General features: G+C 37.3%; 1 protein-coding gene across 1 annotated transcript in view; it reads left to right on the forward strand.

Moving 5' to 3' along the window:
• Positions 1 to 25,990, forward strand: part of trpm8 (transient receptor potential cation channel subfamily M member 8) — a 77,436-nt gene that overhangs the window by 26,006 nt on the left and 25,440 nt on the right. The window contains exons 10-16 of the mRNA XM_062959975.1: positions 17,342 to 17,444; positions 20,153 to 20,271; positions 20,745 to 21,035; positions 21,161 to 21,256; positions 23,313 to 23,442; positions 24,517 to 24,662; positions 25,219 to 25,331. Coding sequence (XP_062816045.1) covers positions 17,342 to 17,444; positions 20,153 to 20,271; positions 20,745 to 21,035; positions 21,161 to 21,256; positions 23,313 to 23,442; positions 24,517 to 24,662; positions 25,219 to 25,331 — 998 coding nt within the window. The remainder of the gene's footprint in view (positions 1 to 17,341; positions 17,445 to 20,152; positions 20,272 to 20,744; positions 21,036 to 21,160; positions 21,257 to 23,312; positions 23,443 to 24,516; positions 24,663 to 25,218; positions 25,332 to 25,990) is intronic.

The following is a 25,990-nucleotide window of genomic DNA, read 5'->3' on the forward strand; positions in this document are numbered from 1 at the left end:
ATCCTGTGTTTTATAGTATGGTGAAGCATTAGGACTCTTGCCAGAGAAAGTGAAAGACGTTATGAAGCTACAACTCCCTGAACTATGGCAATTAACGTGGTGCCAAATTGCATTTATTCTACACATTAAATACACCCCCAGTCTGATTTAAAAGCACAGAAAACTCATTTTTTTTGTTCCTGTTCTTTCTCATTTTATTTTAGACATCCATACATACTTTGTTTCTCCCACAGTACTTTCTGTCAGTTCTTCATGGAATCAGTTCTCTAAAAGGGCTTACTTTAATCCAGTATAAAACAGGAAAGAGCAAGAATCGAATCTGGGATTTTTCAATCAGTCTGGATGTTCCGTCTGTAAGTCAACAGTAATGGAAATTCTATTGATTCAGTGGGTCTATGTGGAGCCAGCAATAGGATTCAGGGCAATGAATGCAATACAAACAAGCAATAGTAGAAGAACATTATCAAACACTTTTTTTGGCTCTTTTTTCCGAGTTTCAGAAATGCTCATACAACATAACAAGAAACGTCAATGACATCAATAGATAGAGGTATAAAAGCACTATGACAAGCTGTCCACTGGGCATTTTGGAATGCTGTCGCTTTCTTATATCTTACAGTATAACTTTATTTTCTTGTAGAATTTCAGTTTTATTTAGTTTTTTCCCCTTCTGTCAGTATCACTCTTGATAAAAAGAACCAGGGAACAGCATACATGATATATACTCCCTTGAATCTATACATATTATTTGTTTATAAAGTTCCCTTAAGCAATATTGATCTAGCAATCCTATATATGCCATCTTACACTATATCCCCATAACATTGATTGGGATGTAAATAAATGGACTTGGGATCACAAGCAAGGATACATATACATGTATATATTGAATAGCATGTCTTTCTTTCTAAGGCAGCCCAGGGAAGTGCACAATAATGCCATAAAAGATAATATTCATAGTAATCAAACATCTGGTTATAAATCAGAAGTAGTAAATGTAACATAATACAAACAATAGTAAAATCCCAGAGCCAGATTATATTCCTATAGCATTCCCAATGGATGTATATGTTGTTATTATTGTTATGTGTGCCTTTTCAACTTAATGGCAACCTAAAGCAATCTTATCATGGGTTTCCATGGGCAAGTGGGGAGTTTGAACTATGGTCTCCAGAGTCAAAGCCCAATGCTCAAACCACTACACTATGCTGTCTCCCATAAAATATACAAATGTGGGGGGTCAACTGTACATTCCCTGAAATGGAATCCCAAAATTGCTGTGCCACCACCATGAAGTCCCTGTCTCAGGTCACGGCATCTCCAGCCATGTCCAGGGATGGGATCATGATCAGGGATTCTCCATCTGAACCTACAATACACTGAGGAATAGTAGATTGATTTCCAAGATCTGAGCATTTGTATGGTTTTCTCCAGGTGTTCTCCTAGAGGTGATGCTAGGTTTGTCTTCTGCTTCAGGTTTTTTATGCACATTCTGAATCTATAAATGCTTTCTTGCCTGTGTGGATTCTTTGATAGTAAAGATTATTTGATAGATTGACTGTTTCCATACTTAGATGCAACTTCTCTACTGTGTGAACTCTTCCATGTAGGTTTTATGCACAAATTACTAAACTGTATGGCTTCTCTTAATTTGGATTATTTTTTTATTATTATTTAAAAAAAGAATCCATCTGGAATGGATGGTGTTTGGGGAGAGATAACAATGGCAAACATCCTATACATGTCTTTTTACAATATGTCCCAGTTGTTAGTTTTAACAGAAAAAAAGGAATTTATAGAAATTGTGACGTATCAAATAGCCATTGTGTCAGTAGATCTTCTGTAGTTAGGGCTAGCAATTGGATTTAGTCTGTTATTTGCAAAGAAAAAGTTGCTGTGCCGTTTTAAAAAAAAAAATCTGAACATTTTTGTTCAATAACATGAAGCAAACTATGAGCCAAGACTTGAAACACTGTGATATTTCTCTTCTACCATTTAGTGAGGCAATAAAAGTAACAAGAACACTGCTAAAGGGGGGACATTGTTGATTTAAAGTTATAATGCAATATAGTTGCACCTTAGTTATTGGAAGTACATTGATTACATGTAGCTGATTTATTTGCAGCTTTTTACTTCTGAACCCTCATTTGTAGCTGCCACAGAAATGGTGTAGCATAGTAATTGAGAGATGCCATTAATTCATTTGGTAGCCTTCTCTCTTATCTCCCCTCTGCTTAACATCTCCTGCAGTATGGTGAGTAAGACAGGTTGAATATACCTTACCCGTAATTTTGAAATCCAAGATACACCAACATCATTGATGTGGATTACTGAGATAGTGACACCATTGCTTTCTGATTGTTCAGTGTACGCAAACTTTGTTTCATGTACAACATTATTAAAAAATATTGTATATCAAATGGCCTTCAGGCTACGTGAACAAGGTGTACATGAAGCATAAATGAATTTTGTGTTTAGGTTTGGTCCCATCTCCAAGATACCTCATTATGTATATGCAAGTATTCAAAAATCTGAAATACAGAACATGTCCTGTCCTAAGCATTTTGGATAGTGATACTCAACCTGTATTATGATTGCAACTGGATAAAGCATGTGAGGCTCTTTTAACCATGCACACCACTATTCTAGTAGTAGTGGTAATAGTAGTTGTCCACTGTGTGTGCGCTAGAGAAGCAACATTGTGTTAGGCAGAGAGTGATCCTCGTACAAAGCTCAATTTGGCCGTGCCCGACAAAATGAAAAGGAGCACCAGCTCTAACACAAAAGTTGTTCAAGTCTGGTATTGGTTCCAATACATATAGGCTTCAGGGATACAGTCAATGAAAATATCTTCCAAACAGATGGTTGGTCGTGTTGCTGTATACTGGATTGAAGAAAATAATGATGGAGCACCGCTCTCAAAAAAGTCTTCAAAAGTAAAGTCCAAATAAAGTCCCAAGTCTACAGGGGTCCCGGGTATTTTTGACCCTGTTTCAGGGAAAAACCCCTTCTTCAGGAGTTGTTAAATTCAGCAACAATGAATTTCTATCTAAAACAAAACATAGAGTAACAAGTATTTTACCAGCAGTATTAACAGAAGTAAAGGTAACCCATATAACAGTATTATACTTACATAGTGCTAAATGCTTTCACTGAGTGATTCTGCTTGTGGTGATTTCAACTGCGAGTAATTCTGGAGGTTCATTCAAAGGTTTTTAAAGAGTACTTGAAGGTTTAAAGGAAACAGAAAATTAGCAGATTCCTGAAAGAGACGGGGAAGGAGCACCAAGAGGCGGAGAGACTAGGAAATATCTGAAAAGTACCAGAAACCAGAAATGATGGCAGGTGCTAAAGCAAAGACAGAGAAAGATCTAAAGGACGTATAAGGTCCAGTAATGACTAGGAGACCTTCACAGTCGGAGGAAATAAGCATGCGGGACATTATGAAAGAGATTCAGAAATTGGCAACCACTAACGAAAGCTATCAAAAAGAACTATATGCAATGTCGGAGAGACACACTGAACAGCAAAAAGAATTGCACCAAGAGATGCTAGAGATGAAAAAAGATTTAAAAGAAGAAATTAGCCAACTAAAACATGAACTCAAAACCACACACGAAGAAATTCTAGATTTGAAAAGAGCAAAAACAAATTTTGAAAAATCCCAAACAAAAATTCAACACAGAGTAGAAAACCTAGAGGGGAAACATACTCGCCTGGAGAAAGCACAAGAAAGGATGGAACAAAAAGAAATGGAGTTCCAGTTAAGATTTAGAAACATAAAAGAAGAAGCTAACGAAAACATCAATCAAATTATAACAAAACTATTGGCAGATCTGATACAGTGCTCGGAACAGGATATGGGAAAAGAAATTGACAAAACCTACAGAATCCAGACAAACTACTCAAAAAGGAATAAGGTTCCTAGGGATGTAATAGTGCATTTTGTAAAAAGAAGAATGAGAGACGAAATCCTGATACAAAACAGTCGACAACCCTTAATATACAAAGAGACCAGAATTATAATCTTAAAGGAATTTCCTCTAACCACATTAAACAGGCGTAGGAAATATCTCTTCCTGACCGAAGAACTTAAAAGACAGAAAATAAGATTCCGCTGGGAAAGAACAGAAGAGATTATGGTCACGTATATGAATGAGAAACATTGGCTAACCTCAGAAGAGAAGGCGAAAGATTTTTTCAAGAAAATAAAGGAACAAAAAACAGAGAAGCAATCTGTAACCTCACCGGCAAAAGAGAAAAAACCTAAAAGAGCGAGGTACTATTCCCCGGATGACTCAAAAGCGAACACAATGGCGGAACCTATGGACTCAGACTACAATGATCAGGAGACTGAGGAAGAAGAGACTGTTTCCAAAGTAAAAAATCATGATGATATTTGATTTAAACCACCAAATTAAATGTATTTCAAATAATATTAATGGCCTAAATTCACCCAGTAAAAGAAAAGCTGTAACAAATTGGTTAATAAAAGGCAAATATGACATAGTGGCTCTTCAAGAGACACATGTTGCACAAAAACATATATCACATCTTGAGAATCCCAAACTTGGCAGAAAATTCTATTCAGCAGACGATAAAAAGAAAAGGGGAGTGGTACTGAATATCAAAGAGGATATTCCAGCAGAATTAAAATTTAGAGATATGGAAGGTAGATTCGTGGGAGTTGAAATAACGATAGGGACCCAGAAAATATTAATCTGTAATATCTACGCTCCAAACGGACCAAAAACACAATTTACTAAAAATTTAAGGGAGCAGATAGCTAAAACAGAAATTGAACATATAATGGTTTTTGGCGATTTCAATGGAATTTTAGATGACAACATGGACAAAACAAAAAAGGGTAAGAGATCAAAAAAGGGGAACAGAGGGATGCTGCCCAAAAATATGATTATGATGAAGGAGGAATTTAATCTGCAGGACATTTGGCGCTACCATAACCCAACAATAAGAGACTATACCTTCTATTCGAGTAGACACCAAACCTGGTCGCGCATCGACATGGTATGGTCCACCAATTCAATAGTGACCAAAGTATCGGACATGAAAATTTTGGCTAGAGACAAATCAGACCATAGCCCAATTGAATTGACTTTGAATTATAAACCGCCCAGCTTCAAATGGAGACTGGATGATAATTTAATTAAATCAGAAAAGGATATAAACAGATACAAAGAATTGACTAAGGAATTCTTTAAAATAAACACTCAAGAAGAAACAAAAATCCAAATAATTTGGGACACATATAAAGCCGTAATAAGAGGCTACTTGATTCAACAAAAAGCTAAAAATAATAAACAAAAATTCCAAAGAATAAATGAAATTGGGAAAGAGATCGAAAGAAAGGAAAAACAGCTGAAAACGAATCCTAAAGATAAATCAATTCAAAAACAATTAAAGGATTTGAAAAATGAAAAAGACCATATGGATTTGGAGAGTATTGCAAAGAAATTAAAATTCATTAGGCAAGACAATTTTGAGAATGCTAACAGGCCCGGAGCCTGGCTAGCCAGGAAAGTAAGGAAAAAGCGCCAACAACAATTAATAACAAAAATAAGAGGGACTAACAAAATTCACACTAAAGACGAGGAAATTATGGAAGAATTCCATCAATTCTACGTCCAATTATACAAAGAGAAGCAAATGGATTACTCAAAAATAGCCCAATATCTAGGCAATCAAAAACTGGAGAAAATTACTGAAATGCAACGAGAACTACTCAACAAAGAAATTATGGAAGAAGAAATAAAGAAAATAATAAAATGGTTGAAAGGGAACAAGGCGCCGGGACCTGATGGTTTCTCGGCTAGTTTTTACAAAACATTCCAAAATGAACTATCTGCCCAACTTAAAACTATAATGAATCAAATTTTACAGGGCCGAGAAATCCCAGACTCATGGAGAACAGCGGATATAACCACGATTCCCAAAGAAAATTCTGACTCATTAGAAGTAAAAAACTATCGCCCAATCTCTCTCCTCAACTTGGACTATAAAATCTTTACGGGAATACTAGCAAACAGATTCAAAAATTTCTTAAATTCTTGGATTTCGGAAGAACAAACAGGTTTCCTACCGGGTAGAAAAATGGGGGACAACATAAGATGCATCCTAGATATCATTGAGTACTACGACAAAAAACATCAAAAAGAATTGGCACTCTTATCAATTGATGCCAAAAAAGCATTTGATAACCTGAATGGGGGTTTCTTCAAATTACTTTTCAAAGAAATAGACATTGGATATCAGTTTTCAAATGCAATCGATAAGATATACGAATCCCAGCGGGCAAGGTTAATAATCAACGGCCAAACCTCAAAGGAAATTAAGATTGAAAAAGGAACCCGTCAAGGATGTCCTCTCTCGCCCCTTATTTTCATATTCTCTATAGAGATACTTCTAAAAAACATCAATGAGGACAAGGAATTAAAAGGGGCAAGAATAAAACAAAAAGACTATAAATTGAGAGCATTTGCGGATGATGTCATATGTATTATCGAGGAACCAAGGGAAAATATACAGAGATGGATACACAAACTGGAAGAATTCGGCGAACTAGCGGGTTTTCACTTAAACAAAAAGAAGACAAAAATATTATCAAAAAACATAACAAAATTTAATCAAGAAAGACTGCAAGAAAGTGTGGGCATCGCCGTGACCCCCAAAATACGATATCTGGGAATATTGTTAACACACAAAAACGCACATCTATTAGAAAACAACTATCACGTAAAATGGAAAGAAATAAGTAAAGATTTGAAAAATTGGATCAACCTTAAAATCTCATTATTAGGGAGAATCGCACTAATAAAGATGAATATTCTTCCAAAACTATTATACCTTTTTCAAAATCTCCCCATTATCCGGAGCGCTAAAATATTCAATACCTGGAACAAGGAAATCTCAAAATTCTTGTGGAAGGGAAAGAGACCGAGAATTAAAAACTTAATAATGACTGATTCTAAGACCAGAGGGGGATTTGGTCTTCCCAATTTAAGAATCTACTTTGAAGCTTCCGCCCTAACATGGGCGCTGGACTGGGCTCACCTGAAAAATAACAAATTGCTAGACTTAGAAGGATCGGACCTACGTCGAGGCTGGCACGCCTATATCGGATATGACAAAAGAGCAATCGAAAAAGGATTCGGAGATCACTTTGTACGATCTTCAATTATAAAGGTTTGGGAGAAATACAAACCATATATATACAGGAAACACCGATGTGGATATCTCCTCTTGAGGCCAATCAAAGAAAAATCCTGGGATAGCAACAATGGCCAACATATAAAGAAATCTTAACAAAAAGAGGGAACCAATACCAATTGAAAGAGCAAGAAGATTTTAAAAAGATCTACCATAACTTAACTTGGTTCCAATATATACAAATAAAAGAACAATTTGTAAAAGACAGTAAAATTGGCTTCAACGAAAATGAAACGATATGGGACAAGTTGCTTAGGAATGGAAAAAAAAGCATAACAATTCTATATAATACATTGCTAGAATGGTCGACAGAGACGGAAACAGTTAAGGCATGTATGACAAAATGGACCAGAAATATCGGAAGACAAATTAAATTCGAAGAATGGGAACAAATTTGGAATGTTAAATTAAAGTATACCTACGCGACAGATCTGAAAGAAAACTGGCTAAAAATCTTCCATAGGTGGTACATCACACCGAAAAAATTAGGCTTAATGTATCCGAACGTTCAAAACAAATGCTGGAAGTGCAGAAACCAGATTGGCTCTTTCTACCACGCATGGTGGACATGTGAGGAAACGCAGAAATACTGGAAAACAATACATGCCGAGACTCAGAAAATATTTAAAAAGTTCTTCCCTTTAAAACCGGAATATTACCTCCTAGGAATAACCGACAAAGATATGAATCTCAACAGAAACGAAGACATACTGCTCACATACTTGACTACAACCACGAGAATCTTATTCGCAAAATATTGGAAAATACAAGCTATACCAAGCATAGAAGAGTGGACCGCAAAAATGGATGAAATATATGATATGGACTCATTAACATTTTTGATTAAACAACATAAAGGAAAACCAATGAAATGCACGGACTGGTCGCTCTACAAAGAATATAAGCAACAAAGGAACAGGAAATAACCTGCGGAGCAAATATACAAAAAACAAACTTTGATCGGTACAAACAGAAACAGAAAACAAACCCACCCAGGACTATAAGAAGAATGGAAATAGCAGCAAATCATTTCGAAGTGACGAGAATGGAAGACTGAACCCCCCCCCCTTGCCCACATTCCCCCCCTTTCCCCCCCCCTTCCCTTTTTTTTCTCTATCTGTCTTTTTAACCCATGGTGTTAAAAAAAAAACCTCAATAAAAATTAATTAAAAAAAAAGAATCTGCTAAACCAACTAAAAATCAAATTATCTGGACACAAGAATTATCGCATTACTCCAAACACATAATCCAAATTATAAAAAAGCACTGGCATCTTCTTCAAGATATTTCAGGTTGTGATAAATTACCTATTTTTGGAAACAGGCGTACTAAAAATATTAGAGAATATTTAATCCATACAGATTTAATCACTCCCATTAGTACACCGAAGAGCACCCTGAGAGGCCATTATCCTTGTGGTCACTGTAAGTGTTGTCCTCAATCTTGGAAGACTAAGGAGATATATAATCATAGGAACAAAGTGGGCACCACACTAAAACATTTTTCTACTTGTAATAGCAGCAATGTAATCTACCTCTTGACATGTGACTGTGATCTCTGGTATATCGGAAAAACAACCAGATCCTTGAGAATCAGAATCTCTGAACATAAATCCAGAATCAAAAATTTATCTACAGAATCTCTTTTATATTCACACTTCACCCAATACAAACATTCATCTACCTCATTTAAATTTTGTGCTCTGGAATGCATCTCTCAAAAACCTTTCACGGACTTGGAAAAACTATTATCCCAAAGGGAAATGTACTGGATCTTTAAGTTTAAAACCTTTTCCCCTCAGGGACTTAATGAATCACTTAATTTTAGCTGTTTCCTTTAAACCTTCAAGTACTCTTTAAAAACCTTTGAATGAACCTCCAGAATTACTCGCAGTTGAAATCACCACAAGCAGAGTCACTCAGTGAAAGCATTTAGCACTATGTAAGTATAATACTGTTATATGGGTTACCTTTACTTCTGTTAATACTGCTGGTAAAATACTTGTTACTCTATGTTTTGTTTTAGATAGAAATTCATTGTTGCTGAATTTAACAACTCCTGAAGAAGGGGTTTTTCCCTGAAACAGGGTCAAAAATACCCGGGACCCCTGTAGACTTGGGACTTTATTTGGACTTTACTTTTGAAGACTTTTTTGAGAGCGGTGCTCCATCATTATTTTCTTCAATCCAGTATACAGCAACACGACCAACCATCTGTTTGGAAGATATTTTCATTGACTGTATCCCTGAAGCCTATATGTATTGGAACCAATACCAGACTTGAACAACTTTTGTGTTAGAGCTGGTGCTCCTTTTCATTTTGTCGGGCACGGCCAAATTGAGCTTTGTACGAGGATCACTCTCTGCCTAACACAATGTTGCTTCTCTAGCGCACACACAGTGGACAACTACTATTACCACTACTACTAGAATAGTGGTGTGCATGGTTAAAAGAGCCTCACATGCTTTATCCAGTTGCAATCATAATACAGGTTGAGTATCACTATCCAAAATGCTTAGGACAGGACATGTTCTGTATTTCAGATTTTTGAATACTTGCATATACATAATGAGGTATCTTGGAGATGGGACCAAACCTAAACACAAAATTCATTTATGCTTCATGTACACCTTGTTCACGTAGCCTGAAGGCCATTTGATATACAATATTTTTTAATAATGTTGTACATGAAACAAAGTTTGCGTACACTGAACAATCAGAAAGCAATGGTGTCACTATCTCAGTAATCCACATCAATGATGTTGGTGTATCTTGGATTTCAAAATTACGGGTAAGGTATATTCAACCTGTCTTACTCACCATACTGCAGGAGATGTTAAGCAGAGGGGAGATAAGAGAGAAGGCTACCAAATGAATTAATGGCATCTCTCAATTACTATGCTACACCATTTCTGTGGCAGCTACAAATGAGGGTTCAGAAGTAAAAAGCTGCAAATAAATCAGCTACATGTAATCAATGTACTTCCAATAACTAAGGTGCAACTATATTGCATTATAACTTTAAATCAACAATGTCCCCCCTTTAGCAGTGTTCTTGTTACTTTTATTGCCTCACTAAATGGTAGAAGAGAAATATCACAGTGTTTCAAGTCTTGGCTCATAGTTTGCTTCATGTTATTGAACAAAAATGTTCAGATTTTTTTTTTTAAAACGGCACAGCAACTTTTTCTTTGCAAATAACAGACTAAATCCAATTGCTAGCCCTAACTACAGAAGATCTACTGACACAATGGCTATTTGATACGTCACAATTTCTATAAATTCCTTTTTTTCTGTTAAAACTAACAACTGGGACATATTGTAAAAAGACATGTATAGGATGTTTGCCATTGTTATCTCTCCCCAAACACCATCCATTCCAGATGGATTCTTTTTTTAAATAATAAAAAAATAATCCAAATTAAGAGAAGCCATACAGTTTAGTAATTTGTGCATAAAACCTACATGGAAGAGTTCACACAGTAGAGAAGTTGCATCTAAGTATGGAAACAGTCAATCTATCAAATAATCTTTACTATCAAAGAATCCACACAGGCAAGAAAGCATTTATAGATTCAGAATGTGCATAAAAAACCTGAAGCAGAAGACAAACCTAGCATCACCTCTAGGAGAACACCCGGAGAAAACCATACAAATGCTCAGATCTTGGAAATCAATCTACTATTCCTCAGTGTATTGTAGGTTCAGATGGAGAATCCCTGATCATGATCCCATCCCTGGACATGGCTGGAGATGCCGTGACCTGAGACAGGGACTTCATGGTGGTGGCACAGCAATTTTGGGATTCCCTTGCAGGGGATGTACAGTTGACCCCCACATTTGTATATTTTATGGGAGACAGCATAGTGTAGTGGTTTGAGCATTGGGCTTTGACTCTGGAGACCGTAGTTCAAACTCCCCACTTGCCCATGAAAACCCATGATAAGATTGCTTTAGGTTGCCATTAAGTTGAAACATAACAATACAAATAACAATAATAATAACATATACATCCATTGGGAATGCTATAGGAATATAATCTGGCTCTGAGATTTTACTATTGTTTGTGTTGTGTTACATTTACTACTTCTGATTTATAACCAGATGTTTGATTACTATGAATATTATCTTTTATGGCATTATTGTGCACTTCCCTGGGCTGCCTTAGAAAGAAAGACATGCTATTCAATATATACATGTATATGTATCCTTGCTTGTGATCCCAAGTCCATTTATTTACATCCCAATCAATGTTATGGGAAATAATGTAAGATGGCATATATAGGATTGCTAGATCAATATTGCTTAAGGGAACTTTATAAACAAATAATATGTATAGATTCAAGGGAGTATATATCATGTATGCTGTTCCCTGGTTGTTTTTATCAAGAGTGATACTGACAGAAGGGGAAAAAACTAAATAAAACTGAAATTCTACAAGAAAATAAAGTTATACTGTAAGATATAAGAAAGCGACAGCATTCCAAAATGCCCAGTGGACAGCTTGTCATAGTGCTTTTATACCTCTATCTATTGATGTCATTGACGTTTCTTGTTATGTTGTATGAGCATTTCTGAGACTCGGAAAAAAGAGCCAAAACAAGTGTTTGATAATGTTCTTCTACTATTGCTTGTTTGTATTGCATTCATTGCCCTGAATCCTATTGCTGGCTCCACATAGACCAATCAATCAATAGAATCCTATATGTATTGGAACCAATACCAGACTTGAACAACTTTTGTGTTAGAGCTGGTGCTCCTTTTCATTTTGTCGGGTACGGTCAAATTGAGCTTTGTACGGGGAACTGTAACAATATATGTCAATTGGACACATTTTCTTTGTACATAGACAATCGTTTGTGTGTATAGATACTTTACAAGTATTCTGGGACTTTGTATAGTCAGAGAGTGATCCTGCCACTGGGACTGGGAGACGTCTGCTTTTTACAAAAGACCAATACAGGCTTCAAAGGTCCTCAGTTTTAATGACCAATTTTAAACTTCACTCTATGTCTAACTTTGTTTTGTGTATTTTAATATATATATTTATGGAAATACATTTTAACATGTGTATTTTACAAAGTGTTTTTAAATGATTGTGTGTTTTAGCAATGTTGTAACCTGCCTCTAGCCATGAGGAGAGGCGGGTAAGAAATACAATTATTATTATTATTTTATTGTATGACACAGCAAACAAGATAGATATGCTGGATTTCGTTTCACAAAATCACAAGTCGAACACTTCCCAAGTGTCTAGGACTGTGTGATGTATTTTCGGATGATGCGTGCAGATCCCAGTAGGGTGGCCTTTTGCAGTTGACAGATCATAATTTTGTCAATGTCTATTGTTTCCAAATGCCGGCTGAGATCTTTTGGCATGGCACCCAGTGTGCCCATCACCACCGGGACCACTTGCACTGGTTTCTGCCAGAGTCTTTGAAGTTCAATCTTGAGGTCCTGATAGCGGCTGAGTTTTTCCTGTTGTTTTTTGTCAATGCGACTGTCACCTGGGATGGCAACATCAATGATCCAAACATTTTTCTTTTCCACAACTGTGATGTCTGGTGTGTTGTGTTCTAGAACTTTGTCAGTCTGGATTCGGAAGTCCCACAGTATCTTTGCGTGCTCATTTTCCAATACTTTTGCAGGTTTGTGATCCCACCAGTTCTTTGCTGCTGGCAGGTGGTACTTGAGGCATAAGTTCCAATGAATCATTTGGGCCACATAGTTGTGCCTCTGTTTGTAGTCTGTCTGTGCAATTTTCTTACAGCAGCTGAGGATATGATCAATGGTTTTGTCGGTTTCCTTGCACAGTCTGCATTTTGGGTCATCAGCTGATTTTTCGATCTTGGCCTTAATTGCATTTGTTCTGATGGCTTGCTCCTGGGCTGCAAGGATCAGGCCTTCTGTCTCCTTCTTCAGGGTCCCATTCATGAGCCATAGCCAGGTCTTCTCCTTATCAGCTTTTCCTTCAATTTTGTCAAGGAACTTTCCATGCAATGTTTATTGTTTATTATTATTATTATTATTATTATTATTATTATTATTATTATTATTATTATTATTGTTGAAGAAACTCACTCCAATGTTTCCTATCCAGAGGAGGTCTGTTGTGACTCTTTTCTAGGGTTGTGCAAGGTAATTTTGTTGGGGCCATTTGGTTTTTTGAAGACCAGGAAATGCATCTGCAGAGGCCTCCATTTGATCTATGTCAGATTTCTCTCTCTCTCTAAAGCTATAGGAAAAACTGAGCGCATGGAAAAACACAATGTTCTGTTTTTAGAAGAGCACCAAAGGCCAGTGAAGGAGTCATTTATTTTGGGGAAATGACTTTGTCAATTAATGGCCTGGGGCTTCATCAGCAGCATGTCTCTTTTTTGGTCCATTACTTTAATGTCTGTAATCATCATAGAGGGCAGCAAGGGTTTGTCTCAGAGATGCTGCTTAGTGCTGCTAATGAGGTTTTGTAACATTTTGTGCTCACAGTTTTGTCCGGTTGGTATAGATTTTTAAAAGCTTCCTTACAGTTTGTTCCCTCACAGATAATCTAAACATTAGACTCACACCCACCAAAAATATTTACCTTGATCTTTTGTAACCGTCATTAGTCCAAATGTCCATTGTCCATCTGTTATTCCTGGAAACACTACAATTACAAGAAGGGTCAGGAAGGGGACTATATGCAATTGTGGTATCTATAGAAGTGATACATTTCCCATTTGCATTTGCATTTTTTTTCTGGATTGATAGCAGACAGGTGTGATCTAAGTGGTGTCTATCAGCGCAATAAAAGATCATAGAACTGGGCAATGAGAATCTGGAATGGCCACAGACTATGATATTAGGCTGTGTGATTTTAAATAAATGGTTTTAATGCTTGATATGTTTTTAATGATTGTTTATATATATATATCTATTCTATTGATGTATGTTCTTATGGCATCAAATCGTCTATATATGTGAGCCGCCCTGAGTCCCCTACAAGGTTAGAAGAGCAGGATATAAATATGGCAAATAAATACATGAATAAATAAATTTTGTTGTACATTAGTCTCATGGAGATGAGCAAAAGAGAGTTTGGGAACTGGAAAAGGAGATGCATACATGCAGATTTAATAGGCACCAATTTATTTCTGTGAGCACTAAGAAAATGGCACACATTCAGTTTAGAGACCAGGGATGAGCATCTCATGCCATATGGATGATATATATATCCCTTGGACCTTTCTGCAGTCCTCATTTGGGGGCAATAGGAAAAAGGGAAATGATAGTAACATACCCTTCAACCATCCCAATTTACCAAGGACAGTCCCAATTAATATTCTGCTGTTCCACTTTTCAGCTGCTTTAAAAATCATTTCTCTTTCTTCTGTTTGCTTTCCCTCTTTTCCTCAGGTTACCCCAATTGCTGCAAACTGAGGACAATGTGCAAATGTAGTTTGCACACAATTAACTTTCCAGTAGGCTGTTCTTCTTCATTATTAATATCTTTTCTCCTTACTTTATTAGGATGTTGCTACACACCTGTGAAGTATTGGAGCCTTGTTGTAGACGTAGTAGTATAAAGTAAATTAAAATGGAACTCCAACCTTCCTCTTCACTTCTGGAAGGCACTGAATGATCTGCTGAACCAGGCTGGAGATGATTATATGTGGGAAGATGCTTTGATTCCAGCCACACTTGGTATCAAATTTCAGCAGCAATTGCAGTAGCATCTGCTGCTCTGTGGGGGCCCTGATGTGTGGTCTGTGTGTTAGAGAAAGAGGGTGCATCTACACTGTAGGATTAATGCAGTTTGACACCACTTTAATTGCCATGGCTCAGTGTTATGGAATCCTAGAATTTGTATTTTGACGAGGCAAAGAAGCTATGACTTACATAATTCAATAGCATTGAGCCTGGCTGTTAAAGTGGTGTCTAGCTGCATTAATTCTGTGGTGTAGATAGATCTAGAGAGTCCTTCAGGACTGGCAATTTTCTTTCCATTGTAAATAGAATAAATGGATTTCAAGTAAAAGAGTTTAGACAGCACTCTGCAGATTCGATGCATTCATTCTTTGCTGTGTTAATACGCCTACGGTGCAAAATTGTGGGAAAGATGGAAGAATGTATTTGGTACCTTTATAGCTGTTCACAGTGAGATCTAGAAATCAGCCTCGCTTTATTATTATTTTTTTTAAAGCAGAAAATCAAACCTTCCTTTGCTGAATAGATGACCATGCTTGAAAACACCCATAGAAAAATTATACCATTAGCACTTTCCCTTAAGATTGATAAGAATTGTTTGCAATTGTCTCTAGATAATTTGAGTTCCTTTTCAGAAAACCAACTGCTCACTTTTATATGGTACAGCTTTACCCTGTGTTAAAACTAGCATCATTGCTAATTAGATAGAAGCAAATATTTGTAATTTTCCAGTAGCTTAGTAGAAATTATGGTGCAGCAAATAAGCTTGTTCGTCCCTCATATTTCATCATGATGTACACAAAGGATTATCTGAGTTGAATACTCATGCTGTGATCCTGATGAAAACCACCCATATGGCATTGCTACCTAAGGGTATGTTTTGCCCCACAAATCTGGTTAACAAGATTCTGCATAGTTCAAATATTATTCTATATTGACCACTTTTTTTAAAAAATGTGCTGCCATTAGTCTGAAATCTCTTCCAGTTCTGCTGAGTTCAATGATTTCATCCTTACATACATGAGCACAGAGCTGCAGCCTAAAATGGATATTGGAAGCCAGAAGCTTTCCAACACTGGGCAGGTATTAAATAATAACTGCAAGTCAATCCTCCCTATTTGCGACTTTGGGTTTTATGAATTTGATTATTCACAGATTTGATTGAAATGTTTACTTTAGAAAACTCTAGGTCCTCCACTGTAACTTTATGGACAACCTCCTCTGATCTTGCTGGAAAACCTAGAGATTTCTTTAGAGAGGAACTTCTGGGTCCTCCAGTGTAATTCTGTGATCAGTTTCCAGCAGAAATTAACCACAGAGTAATGCTGGAAGACCTAGAAATTGCTAGAGATGTGTTCTTTCAGGTAAAAAAAAATAGCAATTTCTTTATTTTCACTCATATAGGGGTCCTGGGCACCTAACCCCAGTGAATGTGAAGGACTGACTTAATTAATTAGGAGCAAGAATTTCTGAAGTATGGTTTAGTTAACAGACATATCCTGCAGCCTCTGAGATTTTTCATACATTGAGGTAAAAATCCCATATAACCGAAAATAGGTTTGTAATATAAATGAGACAATATAGTATGATCCCAGTATCTGCTTTAGATACATTCCCAGACTTTGCGTGGATATTTACTGATCACATCTCCACCTATGAACTCACACGAGCCCTGATGTCATCAGGAGGGGCACTACTCTTGGTCCCACCATCATCTCAAGTGTGATTGGTGGGAACAAGAGAGAAGGCCATTTCGGTGGTTGTCCCGCAACTCTGGAACTCCCTTCCTGTTATCATTTAGGAACCAAGTAAAAACTTTCCTGTGGAAACAGGCCTTTCCCGAAGGAGAATGAATGCTAGACTTATCGTGTGCATTATTTGAACTGACTTGGACCTCCAACAATGGACCTGACTGTTAATGAATTACTACTAGATGGGTTTTTTAAAACTTATTGAAGGTTTTAACTGTGTTTATACTAACTATATTTGATGTGAGTTTTTACAATTTTATGAGATAGGAGTATGCTTGCGATGGGACTGTTTATTTGCATTGTATGTGATGTCTTTGCTTTTTATATGTTATTCACCGCTTTGAGTCCCGATGCGGGAGAAAAGCAGGATAAAAATAAATAATACACAAAACCATGGATAATATAAAATCCTGTTGAAATGAAGAACATCTGACCCATTAATACCAAGGAGTTTTATGATAAATGCACATTAAATGTATTTAAATATTTACATCTTGCCCTACATTGAGGGTTTTGAAGTAAATAATAAGACAAAAACATTAATTGTGTGTTGTATGATAGGTCTGAGCATAACTTAATTTTTCTCTCTATGTAACAAGTTTTTCTTTAGAGGGAGAAAAAAAAGTACATTAACTATGTTTTCAAGAAAAATTAAGCCTTCAACTTTCCTTGCTCAGATCAAAGAAGTACTTGAAAATCCTCATCTTCTAACTGTGATTAAAATAGAAGAAGCTGGAGATGAAATTGTGAGCAATGCCATATCCTATGCTCTTTATAAAGGTAAGTTAGTGTTCTTTTGTCTCTCGGCATGATTAAATTTTTGTATTTTTATTGTAGTCAATTTTGTGAGCTACGCTGAGCATTTTAAAAATTAATTGATTCAACATTTGTTTTGCTCTACAAGAATTAAAGAGAGAGTACCACTGTTAAGAGAACTAATGATGTTTTCTGATTTCCCATTTCTCAAAGACATTAAAAGCTGAACTTTAATGATCTCTGGGACAATGTTCAGTGCACCACATGATTTTTTGTGTGAATTTGGGGGCATTAATAGTGGGGTAACACTTATTTGTGAGGCTCCGGAAAAGTTAATAACCGGTACTTCTCTGATATTGAATCTTTGACCTGTAGAGAGGAGGAATAAAGAGTTATGTCAAAGGAATCCCAGGACAGGGCTGTAAATCCACTCCACATGATCCAAAGCTTTCCATCATTATATCCCAAGAATGGTGAAGGAGGCTGAACCAATGATGAGGTTAAGCTTATTATTCTTCCATGATAATCACTAAGAAGGAAACTGTCTTAATTTTTTTAAATACTCAATAACAAGCACACCAAGAAACAGAAAACAGGATGCAGTGATGAACCCAAATTTCTGAAAAAAACATGATCCACAAACAACTGATGATATCTTCAGAAAATTCAGTAGGGTACAATACTCACACCCGGGAGAGGGATATGTTCCTGGATTTTGCATGGATATGCAAAATCACAGATAACAGTGAACTCTATTAAAATGAAAAACTTCTGATACTTGTTTACCGTAAAAACATACTTTAGAAATACATGGAGAGGACATATCTTCTATTGGAAGTGGCTAAATGAATTTGTGGATACCAGATATGGCAGTCATATGGGATATTTTCTTTGTAGTGGACTCTCCCATCCCCCAACCCATAGTGGTGCAGCGGGTTAAACCGCTGAGCTACTGTACTTGCTGACTGAAAGGTTGGCGGTTCGAATCTGGGGAGCGGAGTGAGCTCCCGCTATCAGCCCCAGCTTCTGCCATGTAAATATTAGTAGATCAATAGATACTGCTCTGGTGAGAAGGTAACGGTGCTCCATGCAGTCATGCTGGCCACATGACCTTGGAGGTGTCTACAGACAACGTTGGGTCTTCGGTTTAGAAATGGAGATGAGCACCAACCGCCAGAGTCTGACATGACTAAACTTAATTTAATTTTACCTTTACTTCTCCCATCCCAGAGAACTGTGGGACATTATGGCCCATTTTATTGAAATAAATGGGTGGATTGCCAAGAGATTGTATTGCTACATGTTTCCATTTTGGGGAGGGGAAAATATGAATGCAAGTTTAAACATTTTACTTAGTCTTGGTATAACAATGACAGTCCAAATGATGCTTGTAGTATAAGTGTGTGACAGTAATGAAAACAATTTCTGAAGAGATAACCATGTGAGTCTTTAATGTAAAAAGCCACACTGGATTTCTGTGGCATCTTGAATAGTTAACAAGTGTATGACAGATAACTCCACGGGATGCATGAAGAGTTATACACAATAGATACAAGTATAAATAGTTGGGTATAGAGGAGGAAAATGTAGCTGTCACAGGAAAAAGAAATGGAAAAAAATAGACAGCGACAATTTTGTAAAAACTGAAATATCTCTCAAATAAGGACAATGGCCATTCAGAAAGATTTCTTGGCAAGAAGAAACATATGCCAGATTGAGTGAAAACATGATGAATTTGAGTAGATTGGCCACTGTTTGAGGGGCAGGATTCTCTGTGTCCCCTAATACAGTGATATTCAAGCTATATTCTCCTGTTTTGATTTACATTTATGAAGATGAATTAGAACAGTGTTTCTCAACCTGGGGGGGGGGGTCACGAGTGGGTGTCAGAGGGGTCGCCAAAGACCATCAGAAAATACGTATTAATTTACAGTGCTCTCCAGAGATAGGTGAATTACATCTCCCCTAAATCACTGCCAAGTTGTCCCAAATCCATCCAGTATTTTCTGTTGATCATAGGGGGTTCTGTGTGGGCAGTTTGGCCCACTTCTATCGTTGGTGGGGTTCAAGGATCTCTTTGATTGTAGGTGAACTATAAATCCCAGCAACTACAACTCCCAAATGTCAAGGTTTGTTTTCCCCAAACTCCAAAAGTGTTCACATTTGGACATATTGAGTATTCATGCCAAGTTTGGTCCAGATCCATCATTGTTTGAGTCCACACTGCTCTCTGGATGTAGGTGAACTACAACTCCAAAACTCAAGGTCAATGCCCACCAAACCCTTCCAGTATTTTCTGTTGGTCATGGGAGTTCTGTGTGCCAAGTTTGGTTCATTTCCATCGTTGGTGGATTCAGAATGCTATTTGATTGTAGGTGAACTATAAATCCCAGCAACTACAACCCCCAATTTGGGTGTATCGGGTATTTGTGCCACATTTAGTCCAGTGAATGAAAATACATCCTGCATATCAGATATTTACATTATGATTCATAATAGTAGCAAAATTACAGTTTTATGAAGTAGCAATGAAAATAATTTTATGGTTGGGGGTCACCACAACATGAGGAACTAGATTAAGGGGTCGTGGCATTAGGAAAGTTAAGAACCACTGAATTAGAGAGAGAGCCAGGCAACATCTATGGATTTGCTCAATGTACAGGGATATGGAAGTAAAAAATCCCCCCAGAAAATTGTACTAATTAACTACAGCCCTCTCTTTCCATTTGTAGCTTTCAGTACAAATGAACAAGATAAAGACAACTGGAATGGGCAATTAAAATTGCTTTTGGAATGGAACCAGCTGGATCTGGCAAGCGAGGAGATTTTTACAAATGATCGACGTTGGGAGGTAGGAAAATTAGCTCATATTCCTTTAATTTGAGCAAAGCTATCAGGAAAGCTGGATCAAGTGAGACTACTGATGTAACTGGATGACTTGGTTGGCACTGGCTGCCCAGCTGTTAAAACACTAGAAACTTGGAAGATAATAAATCAGTGTTCAATGTTAACTCCTCTAGTAAAAATGGGAGGAATGGCAGAATGAATGTGTTTGTAATGGAGTAATGGAGATGACCAGTCACAACATTATTGGAAGTGTGTGTGTGTGTGTGTGTGTGTGTGTGTGAGAGAGAGAGAGAGAGAGAGAGAGAGAGAGAGAGTGGGTGAAGTTACCATTCAGACTTTTGGCATTCTATAGATTTTGCCATAGAAATGAATCGTAATTGTTTCTGGAAATTAAGAAATCCCAATTGCATTCAGGAGAAAGTGTTTTTGTTGTCAACCAAAATACCAAACATTTTGTTGCTTCTTGTTCCTTGCTAGTCTGCTGACCTTCAGGACGTCATGTTTACAGCCCTGGTGAAAGACAGACCCAAATTTGTTCGGCTCTTTCTGGAAAATGGCTTGAATTTACGGAAGTTTCTCAGTAATGATGTTCTAACTGAGCTTTACACCAACAACTTCAGTAGCCTGGTGTTTAAGAATCTACAGATTGCGAAAAACTCATACAATGATGCCCTCCTTACATTTGTGTGGAAGATGGTGGAGGATTTTAGGAGAGGTGTCAAAAAAGAGGATAAAAATGGAAAAGACGATATAGAGCTACAGCTGCTGGTATGTAAAATGCAAGCCTTTATTGCTCAAGTACAGATGGACTGCTATTTGTCTCAAATTTAGAAAAAAAATGGCTACAAACAAAACTTCACTTTGTTTTTATATTCTGTCTTATGTACTTTTAGGATGTTACTCTTATTACAAGACACCCCTTGCAGGCCCTCTTTATTTGGGCAGTCCTTCAAAACAAAAAGGAGCTATCCAAAGTTATTTGGGAACAGGTAGGTCACAATTCCAGGATGACTTTGTCCATTACACTTTCAAGTAGTGAGTTTGCCCAAGAGCTTTCTCGGGGGTAGGCAATATATACTAGGGCTGCAATCCTATATACATTTATCTGGGATGGATCCTGTTGATCTCAGTAGACTGCACAGAATTGAACAACTTGTTAACTGGCTTTGAACCATGTACAGTGCAGAAGTGACCATTTTCCAGTTTAAAATGTGAATTTTAAGCAGAATAAGTCACATATTGCAAAGATTCTTGTCAGCCACAAATCTCCTCATTAGGGATTCCTAGTAAAAGTATATTTTGGCTACTTTAACAATGTATTCATGTATTCCTCCCATCTCTACTCTAAAGTATTTTAAAAAATGAAGACACAAATCCAGCTGCTACTTCTAACTAGAGTAGACCCATTGAATCAATTGCTGTATGATCCGTCAACATTTCAGTCTCATTCATTCAGCGGGCCTACCCTAGTTGAGAATTGTGGTTTGGATTTAGGCCAGACGCATTAGGGTGCATCTACATTGTAGAATTAATGCTGTTTGACAACATTTTAGCTCAATGATATAGAATCCTGGGAGATGTAGTTTGGTCCAGCACCCTTTGGCAGGAAAGGATAAAGACCTTGCCTGTGATTCTGTAGTACTGAGCCAAGACAGTGAAAGTGGTGTCAAACTGCACTAATTGTACAGCGTGGATGCACCGTTAGAAAGTTATGAAGTCTCCTTCCTTGTAACACATTGGAGAAACTTTACATGGTTTTGGGGCAGGGAAGACTTTGGTTGTTCTCACACAGTGGTCCCCAAATCTTTTTAAAAGGGGCCAGTTCACTGTCCCCAGACCGTTGGAGAGCTGGACTATAGTTGGCCACCAAGTAATAATAATAATGATGATGATGATGATGATGATATATTAGTTTATACATGACACAGTCCTAGACACTTGGGAAGTGTCCGACGTGTGATCCAGTGCAACAGCCAACAGAGTGTCTGCTGTGGACTCATCTTGTTGTGATAATAATAATAATAATAATAATAATAATAATAATAATAATAATAATAATAATAATAATAATAATACATCACACAGTCCTAGACACTTGGGAAGTGTCCGACGTGTGATCCAGTGCAACAGCCAACAGAGTGTCTGCTGTGGACTCATCTTGTTGTGCTAATAATAATAATAATAATAATAATAATAATAATAATAATAATAATAATACATCACACAGTCCTAGACACTTGGGAAGTGTTCGACTTGTGATTTTGTGATACAAAATCCAGCATGTCTATCTTGTTTGCTTTGTCAAATAATAATAATAATAATAAGAAGAAGAAAAAGAAGAAGAAGAAGAAGAAGAAGAAGAAGGAGGAGGAGGAGGGTTGGAAAAGACCCCTTGGGACATTTAGTCCAACCCCATTCTGCCTTTGTGCACCAAAATCACAAGCAAAGCACCCCTTAATAATCATTAATTAATTAAAATACTGTGATAAAAAGCACAGGCAAAGCATTGGAAGGCACGTGCAAGTGAGAAGGCAGGAAAGGCGGTGGGGGGGGGGAGGTACGTGCAGGATGAGTGAGGAGGGAAAAGCACGCGCCTTTCCCTCCTTCTCCTTCGTGCTACATGCACCTTCCTCAGCGGAGGAGGGAGCCGCTGCTGCGGGGGCTGGATAAAATGCGTTCGGGGGCCACATGCGGAATATGGGCCATAGTTTGGGGACCCCTGATCTAACATATCAAAGAGGAAAGAATAGCCACTTGTTCTAGTGCTGCCTTTAGCAAGATAGCTGTTTTTATTTTGTGTCACTTAGTTTCCAGCTTGAGCATTTAGACATTTCATATCCCTTTAGTCTTCCAGGCACTGCAAGATCAAGCAGAACTGCAGCACCCATATGATTTCTCAAATATAGCTCCAGGGAATGGGGTGCTTTTAAATTATGCAGTTGCCTTGTTCTTTTGGTATATGAACTGATGTGACTAGGATGTGTCACAGTTACAGTAACTCCCAGCTAATGATGTTCTTACCCCGGCAATTTTGTCACTTTGCAGACGAGAGGCTGCACGTTGGCAGCATTAGGGGCAAGCAAACTCCTGAAAAGCTTGGCTAAGGTTAAGAATGATATTAATGCTGCAGGGGAATCGGAGGAGCTGGCCAATGAATATGAAACACGAGCTGTGGGTGAGTCTCAGTAGAAGAAGCTCAAACCCCAGAGGAGAACTAATGGTGAAATAAATAAATTGCAAAGTGACATATTGGCAAAGTTTACATTTCTAATTAGGTTTGAATGTTGCGCCAAATCCAGTGCAACACATGTTTTGAATGTCAGTTGCAATTTATATGTAATATTTTAAATGGATATTCCAACAAACACAACTTAATCTGGGATAGCGGGCCACATGAAGTTTTTTGGTTGCATCTAGTGTGGTGTCGTGCTCACTAATTTTTCCAAGGGGCTAAAAAAGAAATGCTTGGATTGATCAGTGTTTCACTTAAATATTGCTGGGTTTTTTTGTATGCGGGGTGGTCTCTTACTGAAATATGAATATTATTTTCATGAAAAGTATAATTTAGTAGATTAATGCTTATTTCAGTTATTTAGCATAGTAACAAATGAATGATATTGATGTTCTGCACCCACAGTTTCATCTAGTCATGTCCAACAAAATATGTCCCCTCTAGGAATTTTCTAGGTCCTTAAGACAGTTCTATGGCATGCTCTGCTTTCCCATAGAGTTGCCTTGGAGGTAACCTCTCTAGGAATTTTCTAGGACCTTGGGAGCAATTTCTGGTAGAAATTTGTTTTACTATTATCCATACTTCCCTGTTTCTGCAATAAGTTCAGGAACATAGTTACTGTGTGTGCTGTATTGTATGGCATTATTTTTTCTTGTCTACTGTAGGTAACACATTTTAGTATTTTTAAATTTCTGAGCTAAAAAGTAGTACATTTTTTTTTAAAAAACAAAACAAACAACAACCAATGGCTGGAAAACAACATGTAGTTGAATATAAGAAGCTGCCTTGTCCCATTGGTCCAATTCACTCAGTATTTTTTTTCTCTTTTGGGCCTTCTCACATACAAAGCAGGTGATCTCTGTCATTGAACTCAGGTCCTTTCTTCAAGACCATATGGATAGTCATAAACATTGACTTCAGAAATCACAAGAACTAGCCTCAAGATAGCGGAGATCTTTTAAGGATAGAATTAAGAGACAAGCACCATTCTTCTTAACTGTCTCTCATTATATTTAGAGCTGTTTACCGAATGTTACAGCAGTGACGAAGAACTGGCTGAACAGCTCCTTATATATTCCTGCGAGGCCTGGGGTAGAAGCAACTGTCTGGAACTTGCGGTGGAAGCCAAGGACCAACAGTTCATTGCTCAGCCAGGAGTCCAGGTAAATCACAGTAAGATTTCTCCTGTAGAGATACATATGGGGTTGTCATGTATCTTGAAATTATGTCTTGCATTGTATGGGGTATTCATGGAAAAGATTACAACAAGTGGGAAACACTTTGTAGTAATGTAGATGGATGACACTGTTCATCCCACACGGTATGCCGCTAAGATTGAATTTATTTGTTATAGTTATTATCCAATCCAGTAAGGTCCATCTATCATTTTCCCTATCAAAATTACATTTTCTTAAACATCTTTTGCCCCATGGTATTGTCTTGGCATTAATATCATATGCTGGCAAAAGCTATATGAACGAGAATTGGCACAGGGAAACAGCTGAGTTTCCCTCATGTTTTCAAGTCATCCTGCCAAGATCCCGCTTTAAGTCTATCTTGTTTTTGAATCTGCTTAGCTTCAGTATTAGAAACATACTATACTGAGGTTCTGATCTCTCCTGTGAAAACTCACCAGTTTGCCATTTCTATAGGTAATGAGTTTGACTGAGTCAGTCACGATTTCCAAGATCCAAGTGAATGCCTATTTCTGAATTTCAGAATTTTCTTTCCAAACAATGGTATGGGGAAATCTCTAGAGACACCAAGAACTGGAAGATCATCCTGTGTCTGTTCCTTTTCCCATTAATAGGCTGTGGATTCATCTCCTTCAGGTAAATTATTTCTAATCAAATAATCATGTTACTGTCATTTGGAACATGGTTGTTGATGTGTATGTGTCCCTCTGTGAGGACAAAAGCATATGTGTGTATGAATATGGCATGCAGATTTCCTCCATCCAAGTTTGCTTCAATTGTAGAGAAATCTCAAAGTGCTCAAAGAGCATTTTTCCTTGGTGAATTATTTGATTGCTTGATTGAACATTGCGGGATATGCAATGAAAAGCAAGAAAGTGCCTTATGGAACCTTTAAGTCTAACCAATTGGTTTCAGTATATGCTTTATCAAATTGTACTTCTAAAGATGTTTGGGGTGAAGCCACAACAGACAGATTCGTGAGACTAGTGTGAAGTGTAACAAAATTCAAAATTCTTAATAAGTGGCTGTAAACTGTAGTCAATAAGATCAAGGCAAGTGTCAGTTTTTTCTGTACAAACATAGATCAACAAATAAAGCATAGAGAAAAATTTTTGCCTTGTAAAAAATGCTGGTGAGTGCAGAAAAAAGCAAACAGTCCAAACATTGTCACATAGCAGGCAGAGGAGACTATTTGTGTACACACAACTATAATGAAACCAACCTATTAATATTTATAATATACTAAGAAACCACCTATGCTAATAGATTGGAATGTGTGGACATACTCCAATTCA

The sequence above is a fragment of the Anolis carolinensis genome, chromosome 1 (genome assembly GCF_035594765.1).
Source record: "Anolis carolinensis isolate JA03-04 chromosome 1, rAnoCar3.1.pri, whole genome shotgun sequence".
In the NCBI taxonomy this organism is placed as follows: Eukaryota; Metazoa; Chordata; class Lepidosauria; order Squamata; family Dactyloidae; genus Anolis; species Anolis carolinensis.